Below are 21,168 nucleotides of genomic sequence, written 5' to 3'. Positions count from 1 at the left end.
GGTGCAAGACCTTTAATGCAGCGGCGATGGTTGATTTTAGCAAAAATTTAAGCAACACTGCGGAAAAGTTTCATCAAATGTTTCCATTATAAATATTACAAACTATAACTTCAAACAATGTATAAAGATAAGACCGACAGTATACCTACGTACTTTATATGTTGGAAATTAGTATCATTAAAGTCTAAAAATACTAATCTAGCTAGCATTATTGACGATAATAAATGTAACTCCAAATCGCTCTGACTTACTGACATAAAATGTAAATAAATAACAATATTACTTACCTACCCAAATTATATGGAATATAAATAATTGTATTAGTTGAATTATTTATTATACTTACTTGTTTATTAGCATTAAACTACTAAAGCTTAAAAATACTAAGTTAGGTACAAAAAAAAATGTACTAACGACATATATTGTATTAGTTATAACTTTTATATAATTATAGTATGTGTGTTGTGAATATAGTTTATATATACTAATTACTAATGTATGTACAAGCCTAATATTTTAAGTTGTATATAGCATATACAAGTACATGTATATTATGACAACAATATTGTATGGTTCGTAATTTAATGTATTATTATGTAAATATAATTAATATAGGTACAAAACTATGCTTTTACACGAATATTTAATAGTGTGCCCTAATCAGTTGGGGAACGTAGTGAAGACCCGCACTACGGAGTCTAAACGGATTCGGGCACTAGTGCCCCAGCTCAGTTAGGGTTCGGAAACTCGCTACCCGGGCATTGTACACGGTGCCCAATATTAGATTTGAGCACAGTAGATTAAATATTGAATATTACATAAAAAATTAAAAATAAAGTTGCACAGCTTTAATATTTAATTTATTTATTATTAAATTACAATTATTATTTATTTGCTTTATTTATTACCACATACACCCTTATTATGCCACTTTGAGTTGCATAGACGACCAGATCTTATACATTTACACCCATAGATAATACATACCTAATGGTATATTGGTTATCAGACGGTTTTCGATTTTCTGTCTCACTCAGCGAAAGAGTTTACACTCCATGGTATTTCAAAAATATCCTTCCATGAAAATTAATTGAAATTTGAATTTTTTATAACAGAAGTGAATATGTCGTAGGCTGTAACGGTAATGACAAACAAACTTTTTGGTTATATATATATATAGTCACATAGGTACGTACATTTATTAAAAATACTACAGTATTTATTACATTATATTCTTTTATATTCATTATTATCTGTTCGTTAGAACATACAATCAAAATAACACAAGACATACCTAATTGTGTTAACTTTATCTATGATATTTAGTAGTACCCGTTAAAGATAGGGACGGTGAGGTGTAGCAGTGTCGGTAAAACTACGGGTTGCCGTAATCCGTACACGCTAAGGATAGGGACGGTGAGGTGAAGCAGTGTCGGTAAAACTACGGGTTGTCGTAATCCGTACATGCTAGGGATAGGGACTGTGAGGTGTATTATAACAGTAACTCACCGTTTCCGGACTGGACAGTTGGTTTTGACGGCTGGGCACTTAGGCTCCTATGGTTCGTCGGCTGGTCCTCCGTACTACTGCTGCTTCCACGCGCTTCGACTGCAGCTGGTCACGTTGACTCGTCGGCTGATCCTCTGTTCGACGGCACTAGTCGTTCGCCGTGATATGTCGGAGACACGGATACAGGGCGTTAATACAGATATACTACCCGTGTGAAGTTAGGGTAACAAAGCCAGGGGACTAATATTCTCGGACGACTAGTGATAAGAAGCATTGTATACACGGTTGCGTTTTATTATATTCAAGGCACCCGCAATATAACACACCATTAGCCCAGAGATGGCGCCATGAAATCCCATTAATCGCAGCCGACCGTCTCAGGGGACGACCGTTATTCGTACGGCCACGATGCGAGTACCCGTGCGCGGTTTTTAATTTTTCCGACCTTGTTCCGGAAGGTGGTGCCGAATGAAACTAATATTGTAGGAAAGCCAGGAAAATTCCCTATGACATATATTAATTTTGGAGTGTACAAAGCTTCTATCTTGGCGTGTGAATGCCACGATTATTAAGTGATTTTGTTTTATTGATCTTTACTTTTATGAGCCACCATAACGTGGTGGCTTCCAAAAATTTTTCAAAGGCGAATTAGTATTACAATTGTAAATATTAAATTAATACTTACTCTCATATTACGACCACATACTAAATCGTGGTTACTTATATCTTCAAATGATTGTCTTCTTGTTGGAGAATTGTGTTTTTTTTAGTGTTATTTTTGTGATTTTGGAATGTATACATTTTTGTCTTATGATTTTAAAATGTTTCATTATGCGTGCTTGCTATTACATTCTATAATTTGTTGCTTTACTTAGAAGAAGTTTGTCATAAAAATGTTAGTACAATTTCTAAGAATATTCATCTAATGTTGGGTTGCCCATGAGAGACATCTAGTGTTTTTAATTATTTTTATATTTTTGTTATTCAATAGTTAATTGTGTACAACAATAATGGATAGTTAATTGGTTAGATTGCGTCACATGTTTCGAAACAATAAATTACACTATTTTACTTTTAGAATACTACATACAATATTTGTATACCTATTACATCACATTAATTTATTCAATTTTTGTTTATTTACATCATTTTTTACTTATTGATAATTATTTATTATAATGTTGTCAAATTGTAATAAGTTATTGATAGAGTTGTAAAAAAACCTAAATTATTTGATTAAGTGATCGAACATTTATTTTTTCATAATGATTTGTTTATTTATAAATGGTTTAATTTTATTGGAAATAAAATCACTTCTCCTGAAAAATCAGTATTTTAGCAATATTACGTTTTTCAAATACACCCCTCAATTATTCATGGACGGTGCTTTGGAAGGGCAAGTGGGCAGACTCGTATTTTGATATATGTATGTCCTTCATAAACACGTAATAGCCAATATTTTTAAAACTGAGTACAATTTCATATACTTACTTAACATTTTTGTTAAGGGGTAGTCAGAAAAAAAAGCCAGGGAAAAATTCTACAAAAAAAAATCCAAGAAAAAAAATCCAGGGGAAAAAAAGCCACGGGAAAAATAAGCCACAGAAATAAAAGTCAAATTACTGCAATAATCAAACATACCCATAACAATTAAAATTAAAGTATTAAATTAGGTATTATTTAAAAATTGTAAACACATTATTGGTCAAATGTATAAAAAATAATTATAATTAAATATACAAAAAAAATAAAAACAGCTCAAAACAAATAAAAATATTTTGAGAATTGTTTCGTGTATAGTTAATGCAAATATAAATGTTTAGTGAAGTTACGATCATCTGAAGTTGAAAATCTATGTATTATTCCGACTACTTATCGTATACAAAAATTAGTATAAAAAAATTGTACCTACATCATCAAAATATATATGAAATATGATAATAATATAATACTTACCTTCGTCAGTATTTTGATTTGATACCTGCCATTTCCAATTCATGGGTGACTTTTCAAGAGTTGTCTTTTCGGTAACATTATCATATATTAACTCATCTGAAATTTTTTAATTTATATTTATTGCGTCAAAAACGAAATACACAAAAATATAATTTTTTCTTACTTAAATATTTGTTTGGTACTGCATTCCAGTTTAGTCGTGATTTTGGCGCTGTGGGATTAGAATAGTCCTTTTTTTCGAAATGAGATGAACACACAAACTTCTTTTTCAACTTTTTAGGACTTAAAGATTCTAGTTCAATATTTCCTAAATTAAAAAAGGTTTTTTTCATAGTATTGCAGATTTTATTTATATTATAGATAAATTAAAAAAATTAATTACTTACCAGAATTAACTATCCATTTTTTAGACGTTTCTTCGTTTGATGGAAAAGGATGAAATATTATATTTGTAGTATTTCTACGTGTATTTGTGCAATTAAAAAATGCACATTTGTCACTAGACATTTTAATTATTTGAGAACAACACAGTAGACAATAAAAAGTATAAATGATTTCACCGATATATATGTAATACCTTATTACATAAAAATAATATCACAAAAAATACAACACTATAGTTTTTACGAGACACCTAAGGAATAAACGCAACAACCAAGTTTAAAAACATAAATTATCCACGAGTGGTCGTTTAGAGTGAATTGACCTCTTATAACATTTTAAGTTAAGATTTTCTTCTAATTTTAAGTATTTTGAAGGCTTTTTATATTATTTTATTTCATTATAGTTATGTGTATTTTAAAATTGTAAATTGTTTATACATATTAACATATTAATATAATATTCATAGCTCGCTCTGGAATTAAAATACATATAACAAAAAACTTATGTCATATCCTACATAATATTGACTTTAAATTTTATAGGTCAATTCATTAATTTTTCAACTAACGGAGATAAATGTGTTTTGCTAAGCGTACAATTTGCCATGCTACGCGCTTGTAAGTCTGAGACAATAATAATTAATGTCCCCTAAGTTCTGTTATAATAAATGTACATTTTAAAGAAAACTATACTACCAGCCGAAAAGGAGGCTACCAATATCTAGGGTTATATTTAAATATTTATAATTATTTTGTAATCGTTGGCAGTGCGGCAGTGCAACAAGTACCGGTTTACACTAACAGTTTACAGTATACGCAGTATAATTGAATACACTAAACAGCATTGTTATTGTCTTATTCTATGGTATTCGCGTATACGTCTTTATAGATGCCCCGAGAATTGAAATCAAGATAGGCCAATGTCAAATATTGTCAATAGGTAGGGTATGTCGTATGTCCGTTTCTACTGTGAAAAACTTTAGACTAATCCCTACTCCTACGAACTATACTAGCGAATATTGCGGTACACACCATAACTACAAATATCGTGAGGAGCGCCACGTAGCGGTACTCACCATTCAGCGCGCAGCATATTTTGTACTGCAGTGAGCTATCTATAGTATTTATAATCAATGATAATAAGTAATAACTATTTATATATTTCTTCCAGCCCACTATTTACTGATTAACCCGTCGTTGGTGACGCATTTCGCTCCCACAATTACTATTTTTAGAACCATTGGTTTAGGTTATTCAGTTATCGAAGGAAATGAATAGCGAAAATCATTAATTAAATGTTATAATTATAAATAAACTAGTATATATATATATATATATATATATATAGTTATTGTTGTCCAATGTTGTCGTACATGTTAGCGTTGTGTCCGCACGTCACTGATCGCTTTACCATATATTATTTATTTTATGACAATTTTATTATTAAGAATATTATGCTTTAGCCGTTATTTCATATTTTCATAATTGTATAATTGTCAGTACCGTGGTTTATAAATTTGTACGCTCGTCGCTCACACGAGTTACACGTGTATTTGAATAGGTGAGCATTAATGTGATAATTTATAATATTCGAAACTTATTTTTTTAAATTTTCATGAATATTATTTAGACTTTTAAATATCATTGTTTTGAAAGTTTAATAGGCAATAACTAATTTTGTCGTGGCAGTATTTAAGCGCCGCGGCTAAACGAAAACTTAAATAAGGAAAATAAGAACAAAAAAAAGCTATCGGGGTCTATGGATCGATTCTTTAATAAAATACTAGTTTTGACTTGTGGTGGTGGGGGTAGGGGGTAGGGGGCCTCCAAAAAAATTGTGCACTTGGCCCTAATTTTATTAAATCAGGGACTGCCCATCACGTATTAAACGTTACTAAGCCGTGGTGGCTATCCCCCACAACCCCTATTACCCCTCTGTAAAACATATAAAAAATATTTATAAATCAGCAACTTAAAAAAAGTTACTGTAAATATTATGCTGTATATTTTTGTTACAACTTATAAAATATAATAACAAACTCAAAAGTAATATACTATTAATAATAAATACATAATTATTAAATCTATGGTAAAAAATTATGATTTAATCACTTGTATTTTGATAAAAATGCAGAATGATGTTGCGTCCCGTCTGTTCCCCTTAAAAATAAAAGTAGGGGAACGCTAAAATTTCTGAAGAACTAGTGATATTAATAATTATTAAATTATTAAAAAAAAATAGTTATATTAATAGGTAATACAAATATTGAAATAATTTTGTCACGTTTATGAATAGTGACCGCCAATCACAACTGATGGGTAACATAAATAATATAAAGTTTATGGTTATATTATAACTTTTGTTTAGATGTCGACATTTGTATACTAATATTTTGGTGGTGGAGATGGTGGTCGCGGTGGTCGCGGTGGTCTCGGTGGTCGCGGTGGTCGCGGTGGTCGCGGTGGTCGCGGTGGTCGCGGTGGTCGTGGTGGCCGCGGTGGCCGTGGCGGTCGTGGTAACGTGGACCCTAGATATAGTAAGTATATTTTGTACCTACTTACAAATTTGATTTTATAGATGAGTAGTATCTAAGTAAATGTAATATTCACGTTATTTTCTATACTTAAGTATTCAATATCTATTAATACATCATTACACTATTCAGTGTAACCGGGTTTGGGGTTTTATATATCAGTGCATTGTCTATTTTTTATTCTAACTAGTAACTACATAAGTACTATATAACTTGATCAAAATGTCCATTTCTTGTTTAAATGGTTTACACAAAAAAAGTATTGATTTTGTACTTCATACTTATTATCATAAATTAAACAGTTAGTGATGTTATTTTACTGTCTACTTACATTGCTTTTCGTATACTAAAATCTTGTTTAAAAATGTATCTTATTATGACTCAAAATCTGTTGAGTGGAATTATGCTTTCCCTTAACAGAAATGTGGCCTATCCAAAATTTTATCATGTATATGTTTTAATTTCAATTCTTTTGAATTTTTAGAATGTCCCAACTGTAAAAGAAGGGGGCACACTGCGGCTGACTGCTGGTTTAACCAGCCCGAAAAAGCAGCAGCCGCAATAAATAATGATCTTGCTGCCAAAGCAGCAAAAGCAGCTGCGGCAGCAGTTGCTTATGCAGCTAAGCTGCAAGATAAAGCTAATGCTGCCGCATTAGCAGCAGCAGCAGCAACAACAACAGCAGCAGCAACAACAACAGCAGCAGCAACAACAACAGCAGCAACAACAACAACAACATCAGCAACAACAACAACAGCAGCAGCAACTAAATAATTGTATTAAAACAATAAAAATAATTTTTTCTTATTTTCTGGTCATGATTATAGTGTATTACTTGGTTACTACTTCTTAGGTGTCTTAAATATGAGTAAATATAATGAACAATGATGTTCAAAATAGTACATACATTTATCAATATTGGATAGTAACTTAAACATTCTAATATTCAACATTACTACTTAGTAGAATACTTTTAAAATAGGTACTGTTATTGTTTGAAATTGTATTGGTTATTGGTGGTTGAAGACCTATTGAGAAAATAGGTTTATAACTTATAACTCGGCTTATAGGTCTATGTTTGGGGTTAACACTATAAATTTATCGTGAATTATTTAATGTTTTTAATAATTAATTTACTATAAATGAACATTGACGTCACTTTATTTTATCAAGGATTCATGTTGGTAGTGGTTGATGTCACAATGTAGAGATGTAACAGGAAGACCTGACCGATGAAAAAACTTTTGTTCTATATGTTCTAATCAATATTTAAAAATGTTTTTATATGATTTATAATCACTTGCGCTGTCTATTATAAAAAAAAAATTAATACAAAAATTGAAAAATACCGAAAATATTTGGATAAATTCCAAATAGCCCATTTATGAATCTGATTAAAAAATGTTGATGGTAAAAACATTTATCTAAGTCTAGTAGTTTATTTCTCAGTTTAAATATCAATATTTTTTTGGTTAAAACTTTCGAACATAACAACTTTTTGAAAATTTGCTAACATGATTATGTTTCTTAAATTATTTACTAATCATAATTTTTTGCAATTTTTGTGTGTTATCATATGTTAAAGTAGTATGGTGTAGGTGTTCATAATAAATAATAAATATAATTTTGAATTGTTTTAATACAATTTATTTTATTGGTATTATTACAAAATATTATAAAGCTATTATAGAATTTGATATTCATAATAAAATTAAAATTGTATTATTTAATTAATTATATTTACATATTTTTCTACTTAAACATAACATTTAATTTTTGAATCTTAAAATAATTTCATAAGGAAAAATTACAAACTAAAAATTAATTAATATTAGGAGTATATTTACTCGATTATATTATGTTTAAGAAGTCACAAATTTCGATAATTTCTTCTTGGTCCTATTTAATTTCTTACTTTCTATATTTTTTGTGTAACTATACTGTCGCATTCGCATAGTAATGAACATTACAAAGATGTTAGTAAATATATCTGTTTTATGCAAAGAACATTTCCATTTGAGATTCCTCCTAGTTCCTACTATAGTTGTTGAAAAATTCTTCTTGGGTTTCTTCAAAAACATTTATATTATCAGCATATTTCTCAAAACATGATTCTGTAGTGATCACGTCGCCTACAGGTATCAGTAGTCAAGGATGATGGTTGGAAGGTGACTCTTGAGTTAATTACACAACGTAGAATTCTTCTTAATTCTTCTTAATTGTTTATTTATTGTGGTAAAACATATATTTATTTATAACATGAAAGCTGAATGTAAGTTAAGTATTCTGAATGATGGAATAAATTCGGTTTGATTCGAATATTTTCTAAGTTCAAAATATTGTTTATAAGAAATTTTCTAAGTCCAATGAATTAAATTAAACAACAGACTGGCGTGAAGGTGCTCTGGCTAGTCTGGTCAAGTCGCGTTTGAATACAGGCCGTTTCGGGGTCTCTTATATAGTGCTACCCTCTACTCTCCATAGTCTACTTGCTCTTGTCGCTGTTCTCACGGATGTGGTATAATCATCTAAACTGACGGAAATGCAACCCGCCCACATATGAGATCAGTACACATCCCGTGCAGCTGCATGCTTGATAATACTGTATCTATTATTATGACAGTATATTCCTAATTTGGGTATCGTTTCTTGGAATTCTTATCCCATAGTCGTGTCTAACGTCCTGAGGACATGGAACGCCTATCGATCTGTTTCTCTAAATGTTCAGTTAATCCCCCATTGTTATATAATGTTATTTGGTGTCCACGCCCAACTTTTACCTTTAGTAGTCTCTTATTATTTTAATAATCCATGGCCACTCCCTTGGAATTATTACCCTCTCAGGTGGTGTCTACATAATTATTACCTAGTTGACCGTGAACTAAGCAATGCGGGACGCTAGTCCATAGAAATTCTAAGGATTTAATTAAAAGGTAAATTTGATTACAATTTATAGTTTTTCTATTGTAGATACTAGATAGCGCTGTAACTAATCGTAGGTTTTTCAATAATTTTGATAAGAACATTTGTTTTACACATTTTAATGTCTCGATGTGTAACCATCCTATCTATATATCATAGAGTAATATTAATATTAATATTAATATTAATATTATTCTATGCTATATATACAGCCGTGGATCTGATAAAGATAAGTGATATCATAATTCGTGATAGTTAGTAAATACTAAATAGGTTAGTAAAAAAACGTAGCAACACTAGCAAAGTAACAAACTAACAACAGGCACTATAAAAAATAGGCTCAATCACATTTTGTATCACGTTTTTTAGCGCGTACAGCGTTTTATCCTGTGCATTTTATTATATAGGGGAATGCGGGGCAGAACCGTACTATTAACTTCTAGTCATTGTAGAACTTACAAAATTTGAAAAATTTGAAATTGGACTGCGTAAATTTATCACAAATATAGTCAGCTTCAATAATATCGAAACATTTTCAAAAAATCTCAACTTGGACTAAAAAAAAAAACCAAATTTTGAAAGTACCTAAAAATACGATTTTGCCCCATAGGTGGGGTAAAACCGTATTTGTCTTGGGGCAAAACCGTATGGATGGTTTTATGATCTAAAATAGTAGAAATATAATAGGCACACTTTCCAATACATTTTAATATCCCCTCGCTGCAAAAAAAATTCTTGAGTAAAGTATTATGCATTTTTATATTAGAACAAAATAAAATAATAACTCTTCAATAAACATATTACTTTCACTTTATTATGAACAAAATTGTGTAGGGTAGTTCTTTACGATCTGTAACCTTACATAACAAACTTTTTAAATAACATTACATTACATAACATTACATGATGTACTAGCTTCAGGTGCAATATTATTATTGGGTATTACTATTTCAATTTGATGTGCAGCTACTACAGGTTCTGTTGGTTCTTGAATTAGATTTGTTGTTTCAGCGGCAGCAAAATCTACTTCTGTGAATACTTCTGGGTCAAATGGAAAAATACCAGTCTTTTTAAAACCAGAACATGCATTTCTAATATTAGCTGCTTTGACGTATGCTTCTCCAAATATTTTTGATATTTGGTGAAGTCCAACGACACGTCCAGGATGGTTTACTAACCAATAATCTAATTGTTGACTGTAAAAAGTACTTAATGGCCCCATAAATGATACATCAAGTGGTGGCAAACGGTGAGTTGTATGTGGGGGGAAACAAAGTATAATTACATTTTTCTTGCGTGCCAAATCAATTACATCTAAGTTCTTAACATGGGTCGCATGTCCATCTAATAGTAGAAGCACAGGATTTGATTCTGTAGGATTAGTATGTTTTATAAAATGTTCTAGCCATTGAACAAAAATATGTGACTGCATCCAACCAGATGGATGGCACACAACAATTGTAGCTGGTGGCGCTCCATCAATAAAATCCGGGTTCATTCTCACTCTTGGAAATATCATAAGAGGAGGAATAAAATTACCTGAAGCTGACATACAAATAGTAACCGTCACATTTTGCCCTCGTTCTGCTGATGATAATTTTCCAACCTGTTTCCTGCCTTTATGTACAATAATCTTGGCACGACTTTTTGCAACATTTGATAGGCCACTTTCATCAACATTAAAAACTCTATCAGCAGAAAATTTATACTTATCATAGCATTGTCTTAATAACTCATAAAAATTCATAACAACTGGCTGGTTGAATCCCATTGCTCTAGCAGCTGAAGTAGGCTCTGGAGCACGTACTGACAGCTCAGTATGCCTTTTTAAAAAACCTTTTAGCCAATCTTTCCCTGAAATTAAAATTATACAAATATATTGATATTAAATAATTCAATTTTTTACACATTTGATACAATATATATATAATTGTGTTATCTTACCAGCCATGCCAGTGTTCATATTAAATGTATGTTGAATACCATTTCTATCTACAAGCTGAAAAGCAAGTTTCCTAACACTTTGTTGAGTTAATCCAAAAAGGCGACTTTCCATGTCTTTAATATATTCAGCAAGTTCATTTTCTTGTTCGGTATTAAAGACTTTCTTATAGTTACCTAGTACTTAAAAATAAATAAATAAATCAGTAAGTTTATTAATATTATAAAGTGTAATAATGAGTGTACCTATATAAAAACAAAAATGACAAAAGATTATGTAACATATTAGAAAAATAGAAAACCTGTACCAACCTTTTGAAGCACTGCTGCCATATTCTATTTTTCCATCTTTAATTTTTTTAACTCTATCTTGCAATGTTGAATGTGGCACATTGTAGTTGGTTGATGCTTTGGTATAACTATTTTTATCGTCAATTACTGATTTAATGGCTAATAACATTGAACTCTCATCCCACGATTGACGATTCGTTTTGCGCACATAGTTGCGAACCATCTTTAATAAAAAGTAATCAAGTAAATAATTATAACACGTAATAATATAGCCACGAATATAACGCTGGGGCAATTCCGTATAGCATACGCTATTGCCCCAACGGTTTTGCCCCACAGTAGGTGGCTTCATATTAACGGCAATTAACTAAAAAGTATAAGCAACATTCCTCTAAATGACATCATTAAATAATCTGTACTTACTTTTCCGTAATTTGATGCAGTTTTTTTTCACATCGAAATTATATAAGTATAAAAGTTTTTAATAACAATATTTGAAATACATATTTTGTGATAACAACAATTTTAGCGGGAATTTATTACAAATGAGGTTAATAGTTATCGATAACAATAACAATAACGGTCATGGACAAATAAACATCTATATTTTTTTTTCTATCTTGACTCACTGTTCAAAAAACTTTATCATACGGTTATGCCTCTCGTACGGACTTACCCCGCCCTCCCCTACCTATTACGTACATGTTATTACAATGTTGATTCTTAAGAGTGATTATTGTTTTAAATGCATAGTGAAATCGTGAGGATAAATGAAAATGCAAAAAGAATTTTTTTGGTTTTTCCCAACAAACATCCTGCTCGGTAAGTATTTTATATTATATAGATGTTAAGGTTAACTATCAAACAAGTCAACGGTATTTATAACTGGTAAATGTTACACAGTTGCATATACCTAATGTTTTTAGCCTAGTTAGCAACAATAAATAGCTACACAAATTAAAACAAAACAGTGTACAATACATAATGCGTACCAAGCATGACAAATTGAATAGGTATGTCAGCAGTGTAACTGGACCTTAAGTTACTACATTTAGTTACTGAAATCACTATGAAACTTGTGTAATGTGGAACACGGAAATTTTGGAGTATTTAAATTTTACAATAATGTAATATGTTATATAGGTAGGTTAGTGGTAGGTGTCTTGTTGGACGCGCCGGAAGCATAAAATAATATTACGCGTGCCCGAACGCCAATGCTTTAGGGCACCACTAACACCTAGGGCGGAGAAATAATATGGAGATAGCTGGGTGTGTAGTGGTGTAGTAGCTCAAACAGCAGTGGTCGGGGTTGCCGGGCAAATACTGTCAGTGTTGCCAGGTTTGGGGAAAAATCTCCAAATCTGGGGAAATTCGGAGTACCTGGGGAATTGGGGCGAAACTTTTATAAATCTCGATAAAATGGGGATAAATTTGAAATTTAATAAACAGAATTATTATTATCTCAATCGCATACCAATTTATCACTAAAAATTTCAAATACATCCAATTCTAGTTTAAATTGTATGATAAAAAGTTTGACCCCTCCTCAAGTACCAATCACGGTTGTAGATAGAACACATTCTATCTACCGTGGTATCAATTGACAACCATAGATAAAAAATGATAATAGACAGAATGATAGTACAATTTTAAAAATAGTCAACAACACGATTTAAGATATAAATAAATATCACAACCACAAATGGCACAAATTTACAGACTACAGCACTGCTACCACAGAATAAATGAAATTTCATTTATTCTGTGCTGCTACTATCACTTATCAGTACTATATGGTCACACGGAATAGAATATACATTAAATTAATTTGTGTCTGCTGCTGATTTATTTAATAATTACTCTATTAAATCAATTTTACGAATTACGATGTAAGTATATAACTACTAACTAATATCCAATAGCACAATATCAGGTCATGTTCTGTTTTGAGTGTTGACTGTTTACTGTTGTTTAGTGTTTAGGTTATATATGACTCAACTATAAGTATGGATATTGATTACCACACTGATTCGTCGGATGATCAAATAGAAGACACTCAAATCGCTCCATCAACTTCCAAAAAATGCTACGACCATAAATATAATTATATGTGGGAAAAACAGGAACATTTTAAAAAATGGATTGCCAAAAGTACAAAAGGTGAATTATATTTTCATTAACTTGGTACATATTGGTGGGTGTGCGACCAACTAAAAGGGCCCATGTACAGAGGCACAACAATATGGGGAGGGGGGGGGGCGAAGCCCCCCCCCCCCGAATACGATTCAGACCCCTCACAAAAATATTTCTTATTTATTTAGAAATAAGCCGCTTATAGGTTATTTTAAATTAATAGTTTTGTTAGGTAGGCCCCCCCAGAAATTTAATCCTAGTTGAGACCATCTTCATGCACCAATAAGTCATTACAATATATTGCTTGTTGTTTTTAGCTATATACATTATGTTATGTGGTTAATATAATATTCACTGCTATACTGCTTACAGATAGGTAGAGCTTTGAACACATATAAGTGAGGACCATAGATAAGTATAGGACTGAGGAGCAGTGATAGCGGCACTTAAAAACATTTATTTTCTTTCTTTTCCCAATTTAAATATTTATTGCATTTAAATTGGGAATCAGCCGTCACAACATAGCAAAATTAAGAAATTCGAGAATCATTATTTTGTTATAACTTTGGTTAGGACTTTGTTTTATTATCATAATAAATAATAATTTTCATTATTCTAATGTATTCATTAGTTTCTATTTTTTGATAAAATAATAAGATAGTAAGAACCACTTTGTGAAACACCTTAGTAATAAAATATATTAAACACTATCTTCATGAAAACACATAATATATAATTTATAAAATAATAAATAATAAAAAAATAACAATAAAATTGATTTTATTAAATATGGGCAATTTTTAATACTATGTTTACTTTAAAAAGTTTTTTTTTCTTGCTTTTTGATTTGCAAAAGTATCAATTATGTAATCAATATTCAATTCATCTGTTCTTGCTTTTTCAATGTTTAAAATGCTTATATTTGTGAGCCGTTCCTGAGAAATTGAATTTCTTAAATAATTTTTAATCAACTTAAGTTTTGAAAAAGAGCGTTCTGCCGATGCAACAGTTACAGGTAGAGACAAAAAAATTATGCAGGCAGTAAGTATTTCACTAAAAAGTGATGAAATATCATTTTCTATAATATATAAAGACAATTCTTTTATTGTTTTCATTTCAGTTTTTCCTAGAAAATCTCTTAATGATAAAACTTGCCTGGTCAAATCAGACGAAACATCAGTACTATAAAATGAAATGAAGTCATAACATGACTTAATTATATTCTCTTCACTGTACTTAATTAAATTCAGTGGTTGTAAAAAGTCAAAATTTCTTGAAACTGTTTCAAGTCCTTTGAAACGCTCTTGTAATTGAAATATAGCAGTATCAGTAAGGGGCAAAAAAACGGTAACGCGAAAGTTTTCTTCAATTGTGTATAATCGTTTATCATTATCAATACTATCATACTGCCTCTTTGCAAATTTCTTGCGTTTATTTTCTTGTATTATAGATATTCCCCATTTTGAACATAATTCTGTTGCTGAAGAAACTAGTTCTTCAAAACCATTCCTCATTTTTTTAATTGCTTCAATACATACTTGTAAATATTCTACAGCTTGATGTAAACTAGTTTGTGGACTCTGTAAAATTTTAGAAACTACAGACAATGGTTTCAAAACTTTTTCCCATATTGTCATTAAAATTACAAATTCAAAAGATTCCATTTTTTTCTTTAGTGATACTGCAGTATTTTTTTCATCATTTTTATTACTAGTTAAAATTATATTAGTTAAAGATTTTAAAACTTGTATATAATTCACTTTAAGTGCATATACAGCAGTATGCCTTGCTTCCCAACGGGTGTTACAAACTTTTTTAAAAACTTTATTTCTTATATTTGAAGCAACTTCGTCACCCTTACTGATATAATAATAATTTTATATTGTCATTTGTCACAGTGTACGCAGCGTAGAATATGCTAAGACAGTTCGGCTGGTTGTGATTATAGTGATTATATTATTATAGGAAATTGGGATTTATCAATAATATTTTGTAATTTCCTATAAATCTATAAATAGGAAAAATATGTTTTGTACAGTCGTTGCCAGATATATTGAGCAGGCGGCGGCGGTACTTTTCGGTGTATCCCAAACTAGTCGCGGTGTGTTTTGACCGCGCGGCGCACCACAATTGCGTACCCCTGGGCCCTGGGTCTTTCGTTATCGCGCCGCCGCCGCTGATGCCTGCTCAATTTATCCGGCAACGACTGTTACCATTATTTTTCTGTACATGTATAAATTGTTCTTGGAAATGTCACTACCTATATAATACACCTAAATAAGACGTCTTGTATGGCGTGTCTTGGCGATGCGGGTTGCGATAACTGTTAAACATACTCATTACTCATAAGTTAATAATATTTTATAATTTTTAAATGACAAATAAATATTTTAAAAGAAAAAAAGTTCCAAATAGTTCGGCCACGGGCCCGGGGCCCATTGTTATGATTTACAGGGGTCCCGGGGGTTCTTTGCACCCCTAGCATCCCCGGTTGTTGCGGCACTGGCTGTGAGTAATGTAAAAGTAACATCAGTATTTAACATGAAGTCGGTTATTCAAAGTAAAAACTCGGCAAAGAATATTAAAACCACTGAGGTACGTATTGCTTCATTTATCGCAGAACACAATATACGGGTCTAGGCCAAAATAGCGAAACAATTAACCGCGAATGTAAAAATCGCGAATTGATAATAGCGAAAATAAAAATAGCGATTTTTTAAAAAAGCGATTATGCATAATAGCGAAACTGCAGATTTTTATAATTTCTTTTTCAAATACTATAAAACATATAATAAAACTAAAACTTTTACTAAAACTTAAATACTTGATAAAACTTATTTTTACCTGTAATTTCTGGCGCAATTAATACATACTCACTACGTAACCACGGACGTATCGGGTTATCGTCAATGTGCTATCTTAGTTACTATTATGACTATTTTGATATTGGATATATACCGAGATAAGATTGTCAATCGTATTATATTTGAGCTGACACAATTTAATACAGTTGTAGTTCGATAGTGCGTAAATGTGTGTAGCTTGTACTATTTAACTTAATATTTTCGTTCGTTAAAAAAAAAGTGTGCAGTGAAAAAATATTTTAATATTATTTTCAATGGAATTTGTAAATAGTAATAAAAATAAGGATTTATTATTGTATAGTGGCTTTTTGCATCGTGAAGATAGAAAACAAAATAACACAATATATTGGCGTTGCGTTGAAAGTTCATGTAAAGGTAGAATTATTACGATAAACGGAGAAATTAAAAGTCAACCTAAGGATAACTCACATAATCATGTTCCCGATCTATGTAAAATCCAACGCAAAATGGCTGTGAATAAGATAAAAGAAGCGGCTGTTCATACACAAAATACTCCACATGATATAATCAGTACTGTTCAAATATTACCTGGAGTAGCCGGTGAAATGCCATCAGTTCATCATTTAAAATACACTATACGAAGAGTTCGGACACGTAACCAATGTGCACCACCTATTCCGAAAACCGTGAGTGACCTTAAAATTGCTGATGAGTATACTAAAACGATGAAAGAAGAACAATTTTTAATATTTGACAGTGGAGCATCACAAGATCAAATTTTAATATTTTCGACCGAAAATAATTTAAAATTAATGGATCAATCAGCTAATTGGTTAGTCGATGGAACTTTTAAAACGGTACCTTCACTTTTTTATCAGTTATTCACTATTCATGTACTTATTCAACAATGTGACCAAACAGTTAGTCCTACCATTTATGCATTATTAACCGATAAATCCCAATTAACATATACGCGTTTTCTTAAATATTTATTAGAAATAAAACCATCTTTAAATCCTACATCGGTAATAATGGATTTTGAAAATGCCTCAATCAATGCATTCAAAACTGTTTTTCCACATGCTGAACAACAAGGTTGTTTTTTTCATTTTTTTAAATGTATGTGGCGACAAATTCAAAATGTTGGTCTAGTCGAAAATTATATTAATAATGCTAACTTTGCTCTTCATATTCGTATGCTAGCTGATTTGGCCTATGTTCCACCAGATAACGTTATTAATGCATACGAAGAAATTTTAGAAACACAATTTTATGTTGAAAATGAAGACCTGGTAATGCCATTCTTGGATTATTTCGAGGATAACTGGGTAGGAAAAATAACAGGAAGACGAAAAACTCGACGACAGCCAAGATATCCTATTCATATTTGGAATTGTCACTATTCAGCCAAAAATGGTCTTCCAACAACAAACAACGCTATTGAAGGATGGCACAGAGGATTTACATCTGTTATTGGTTCGTATTATTTTATTAATAATTAGTATCTTTAGTAATAGAATAAATATTCTTTAGGAGCAAGCCACCCTAATATATGGAAATTCATAGATGGAATTAAGAAAGTTCAAAATATAGAAGAATTAAAACGAGAGCAATATATAGCTGGAGAACAACCACGGAAAAAAAAAAAAGTACAAGGACTGTAATAAAAGAATTCATTCATTAGTTACAAATTATAATACTAATGAGAATAAGAACTTCATAAAAGGTATAGCATATAATTTGTCACTGAATGCCTAGATATAATTATATTTAAATTGAATATAATTACCTATTTTATTTAAAATTATTATTATTAATACTATAAATACTTATTATTAGAACTTAACGATATTATAATTATAATGAATGTAATTTAATCTCATTTATAAACTATTTTTATCTATTTTTTATTGTAATAAATATATTTGATTTTCGCTATTATGTATTTTCGCTTTTTTTTACAATTCGCTATTTTTATTTTCGCTATTATCAATTCGCGATTTTTACATTCGCGGTAATTGTTTCGCTATTTTGGCCGGATACCACAATATACCAATAAGTTCCACTGATCATTTAGTGACATTAATAAAATCTATTAAATTAGATACAAATTAATTAAAAAAGTTGACATGCGATCGTACAAAATGTACAAGTATAATTAATAATGTGATTGGTAAATCTGGGTTTGAATTGTTAATTGAATCTTTGAAATTAAATTCATTTTCTCTTTTAATTGATGAGTCAACAGATCTGAGTGCTACAAAACATTTAGCATTAGTTGTTCGAACATGCATTGATTTTAAATTACTGACAGTTTTATTTGTTTACTACCTTTAAGTGATGGTTCTGCTAAAAATATTTATAGTGTCATTGTAGAATTTTTTAACAGCAATGACGTACCATTTATCAAAAACTGTATTGGTTTTGCTGCTGATGGTTGCAATGTCATGCAGGGAAGTAAGAATTCTGTGCAAGCTCTGTTCAGAAAAGATATACCAAATATTTTTATCATGAAATGCATCTGTCATTCTCTTGCTTTGTGCGCAGAGTATGCCTGCCGTAAATTACCCGATGATATAGAAATATTAATCAGGAATATTTATAATTATGTGCAACATAGTTTTAAAAGACAACAAGAACTTAAAGAAATTCAACAATTATTTAATTTAAAATCTCATAAAATGCTTCAACTCAGTTCAACAAGATGGTTAAGTTTATTAGCAGTGGTGAAGCGTATTAATGAACAATATCCAGCATTAAAAGCCTATTTTAATGCACAAACGTTTGACAACATAGACAAATCTTACAACATTACAAATGGTTTGAATAATCCAATAAATAAGTTATATCTAGATTTCTTAGAATTTATCTTACCTACTTTAAATGATTTAAATCTTGAATTCCAGTCTGAACTTCCTAAAATATATCTTCTATATGACCGTATGGCAAATGCTTATAAATTTATTCTACAATGTTATATAAAATCAAGTGAATTAAATAATACTGACATTTCGCTATTACAATACCGTAACCCTTGCAATTTCTTACCAGATGACCAAATATATTTAGGACCAAAAGTAGCTATAGCCATTTCACAAAATATTTTTAATTCTTCAGATAAAAAGCAGTTTGTAAAGTGTTGTCTTGATTTTTATTTGGAATGTGCCCACCAACTTTATCTACGTTTTCCATTTAATAGTAGATATGTTCTTGGATTAAAACATTTATCTTTTTTAGACCCTAAAAAAATATCTAATGTACAATCATTAGGAATTGTTGCTTCTTATTTTTCAAACTTTATTGAGAATGTCAATGAATTAGACAGAGAATGGCGCCTACTGATCTCAAGTGATATAGATATTAATTTGAGTGCAAATGAATTTTGGGTCAAATATCTTAAACAAGTTAAGGGTGATGACACTCCACTTTATCCACAGCTATCTAATTTTGTAACAAATTTGTTAACTCTTCCACACAGTAGTGCTTGCGTGGAACGAGTATTTAGTGCAATAAATAATAATAAGACAAAAACAAGAAACAGGTTATCCTCTGAAACATTACAAGGTATACTACTTACAAAACAATTAATTTCTGATCAAAATAAAAATTGCTATGACTTTAATGTTACAGACGAACTATTAAAGTTACATTCTAACAATATGTATTCCTAGGTATTTATTTGTATGCATAGGTACATGTTATAAATATACAGCATTAATTAATTACAAGTTTTTATATAAGTAGATATTATCAACTTTATTAGTTGTTAATTATAAATTGTTATTTGCTAATATAAAAGTAATTATCTGCTTTTATATTTTAGAATTATACATAATTAATGTGAACAAAAAGGAGTGACATTTATTTTTATATGATTTCAATTATATTGTTTGTTTTATGAGTATTGAACTCTTACTTGATAAATTGTTTTTATATATTAAGATTTATTTGTTAGTAAAAAAGTTAATGCTTTTATATATTTATATTTGTTAACATAAAAGTAATTATTTTATATTTTAGAATCATGTGATCAAAAAGGACTGACATTTATTTTTATGGTATGATTTCATTTATATTGTTTGTTTTATAAATACTCAACTCTTACTTTAATAAATTGTGATTTATTTATTTTATATTTATTTGTTGGAATAAAAGTTTATGCTGTTATAACTTAACAAAATGTGAAAAAAGGATTAATTTTTTGTTATATTTATCTTAAAATTAATTCTTATGGATTATAATAATTGTTATTGTGTCTAATTAACCTCTAAAATCCCAAATCTAAACTAAGTATCTCCCATAATTAAGCCAAGGACAAAATTGTTAACTTAAATAATATATATATATATATATGATAAAATAATATATCGTTTAATTTATATATATAATTAATAATTTCTTAGGTTCTAATATTATTTAAAACCAAGTTACAATATGTTATCACAATTTGTTTTACTGTTATCTATTTATGTTAACTGATTCTTAAACAATTTCATAAATGATTATTTATGTACAGTCACACTATTGAAGGTAAGAAGTTTAGTGAGTAGGATATTAGGTAATATAGCAATAATGCTGTTATTTAACTAAAAATGTTTGCTGAAAATTTTTTTGAGGATTTTAATTAAAAATCTGGGGATAAAAAAAAGATTGTTGGAGATTTAGGAAACTTTT

At 30.1% G+C, this 21,168-nt stretch overlaps 3 protein-coding genes across 3 annotated transcripts; 1 reads left to right on the top strand and 2 right to left on the bottom strand.

The window, feature by feature from the left end:
• Positions 1-10,193: 10,193 nt before the first annotated feature.
• LOC107172748 (uncharacterized) lies at positions 10,194-11,759 on the bottom strand. Its single transcript, XM_015523046.2, has 3 exons — positions 11,558-11,759; positions 11,249-11,428; positions 10,194-11,158 (listed from the first exon to the last, which is right to left on the bottom strand). The coding sequence occupies exons 1-3, from the start codon at positions 11,757-11,759 to the stop codon at positions 10,194-10,196; spliced, it is 1,347 nt and encodes a 448-aa protein (XP_015378532.2).
• A 2,722-nt stretch (positions 11,760-14,481) lies between these two features.
• Positions 14,482-15,333, bottom strand: LOC149062133 (zinc finger MYM-type protein 1-like). Its single transcript, XM_089215810.1, has one exon. It carries the CDS (start codon positions 15,331-15,333, stop codon positions 14,482-14,484), a length of 852 nt encoding a protein of 283 aa, XP_089071936.1.
• Positions 15,334-17,306: 1,973 nt separating this feature from the next.
• LOC149062132 (uncharacterized) lies at positions 17,307-18,058 on the top strand. The gene has a single exon (XM_089215811.1). It carries the CDS (start codon positions 17,307-17,309, stop codon positions 17,994-17,996), a length of 690 nt encoding a protein of 229 aa, XP_089071937.1. The 3' UTR covers positions 17,997-18,058.
• The last annotated feature ends 3,110 nt before the right edge of the window (positions 18,059-21,168 follow it).

Source organism: Diuraphis noxia, unplaced genomic scaffold, assembly GCF_037042655.1.
Source record: "Diuraphis noxia isolate RWA-SAM2 unplaced genomic scaffold, SU_Dnox_SAM2 contig0001, whole genome shotgun sequence".
Lineage (NCBI taxonomy): Eukaryota > Metazoa > Arthropoda > Insecta > Hemiptera > Aphididae > Diuraphis > Diuraphis noxia.
The sequence above is the reverse complement of the archived record's forward strand: the minus strand, read 5'-3'. Positions and strand labels throughout refer to the sequence as shown.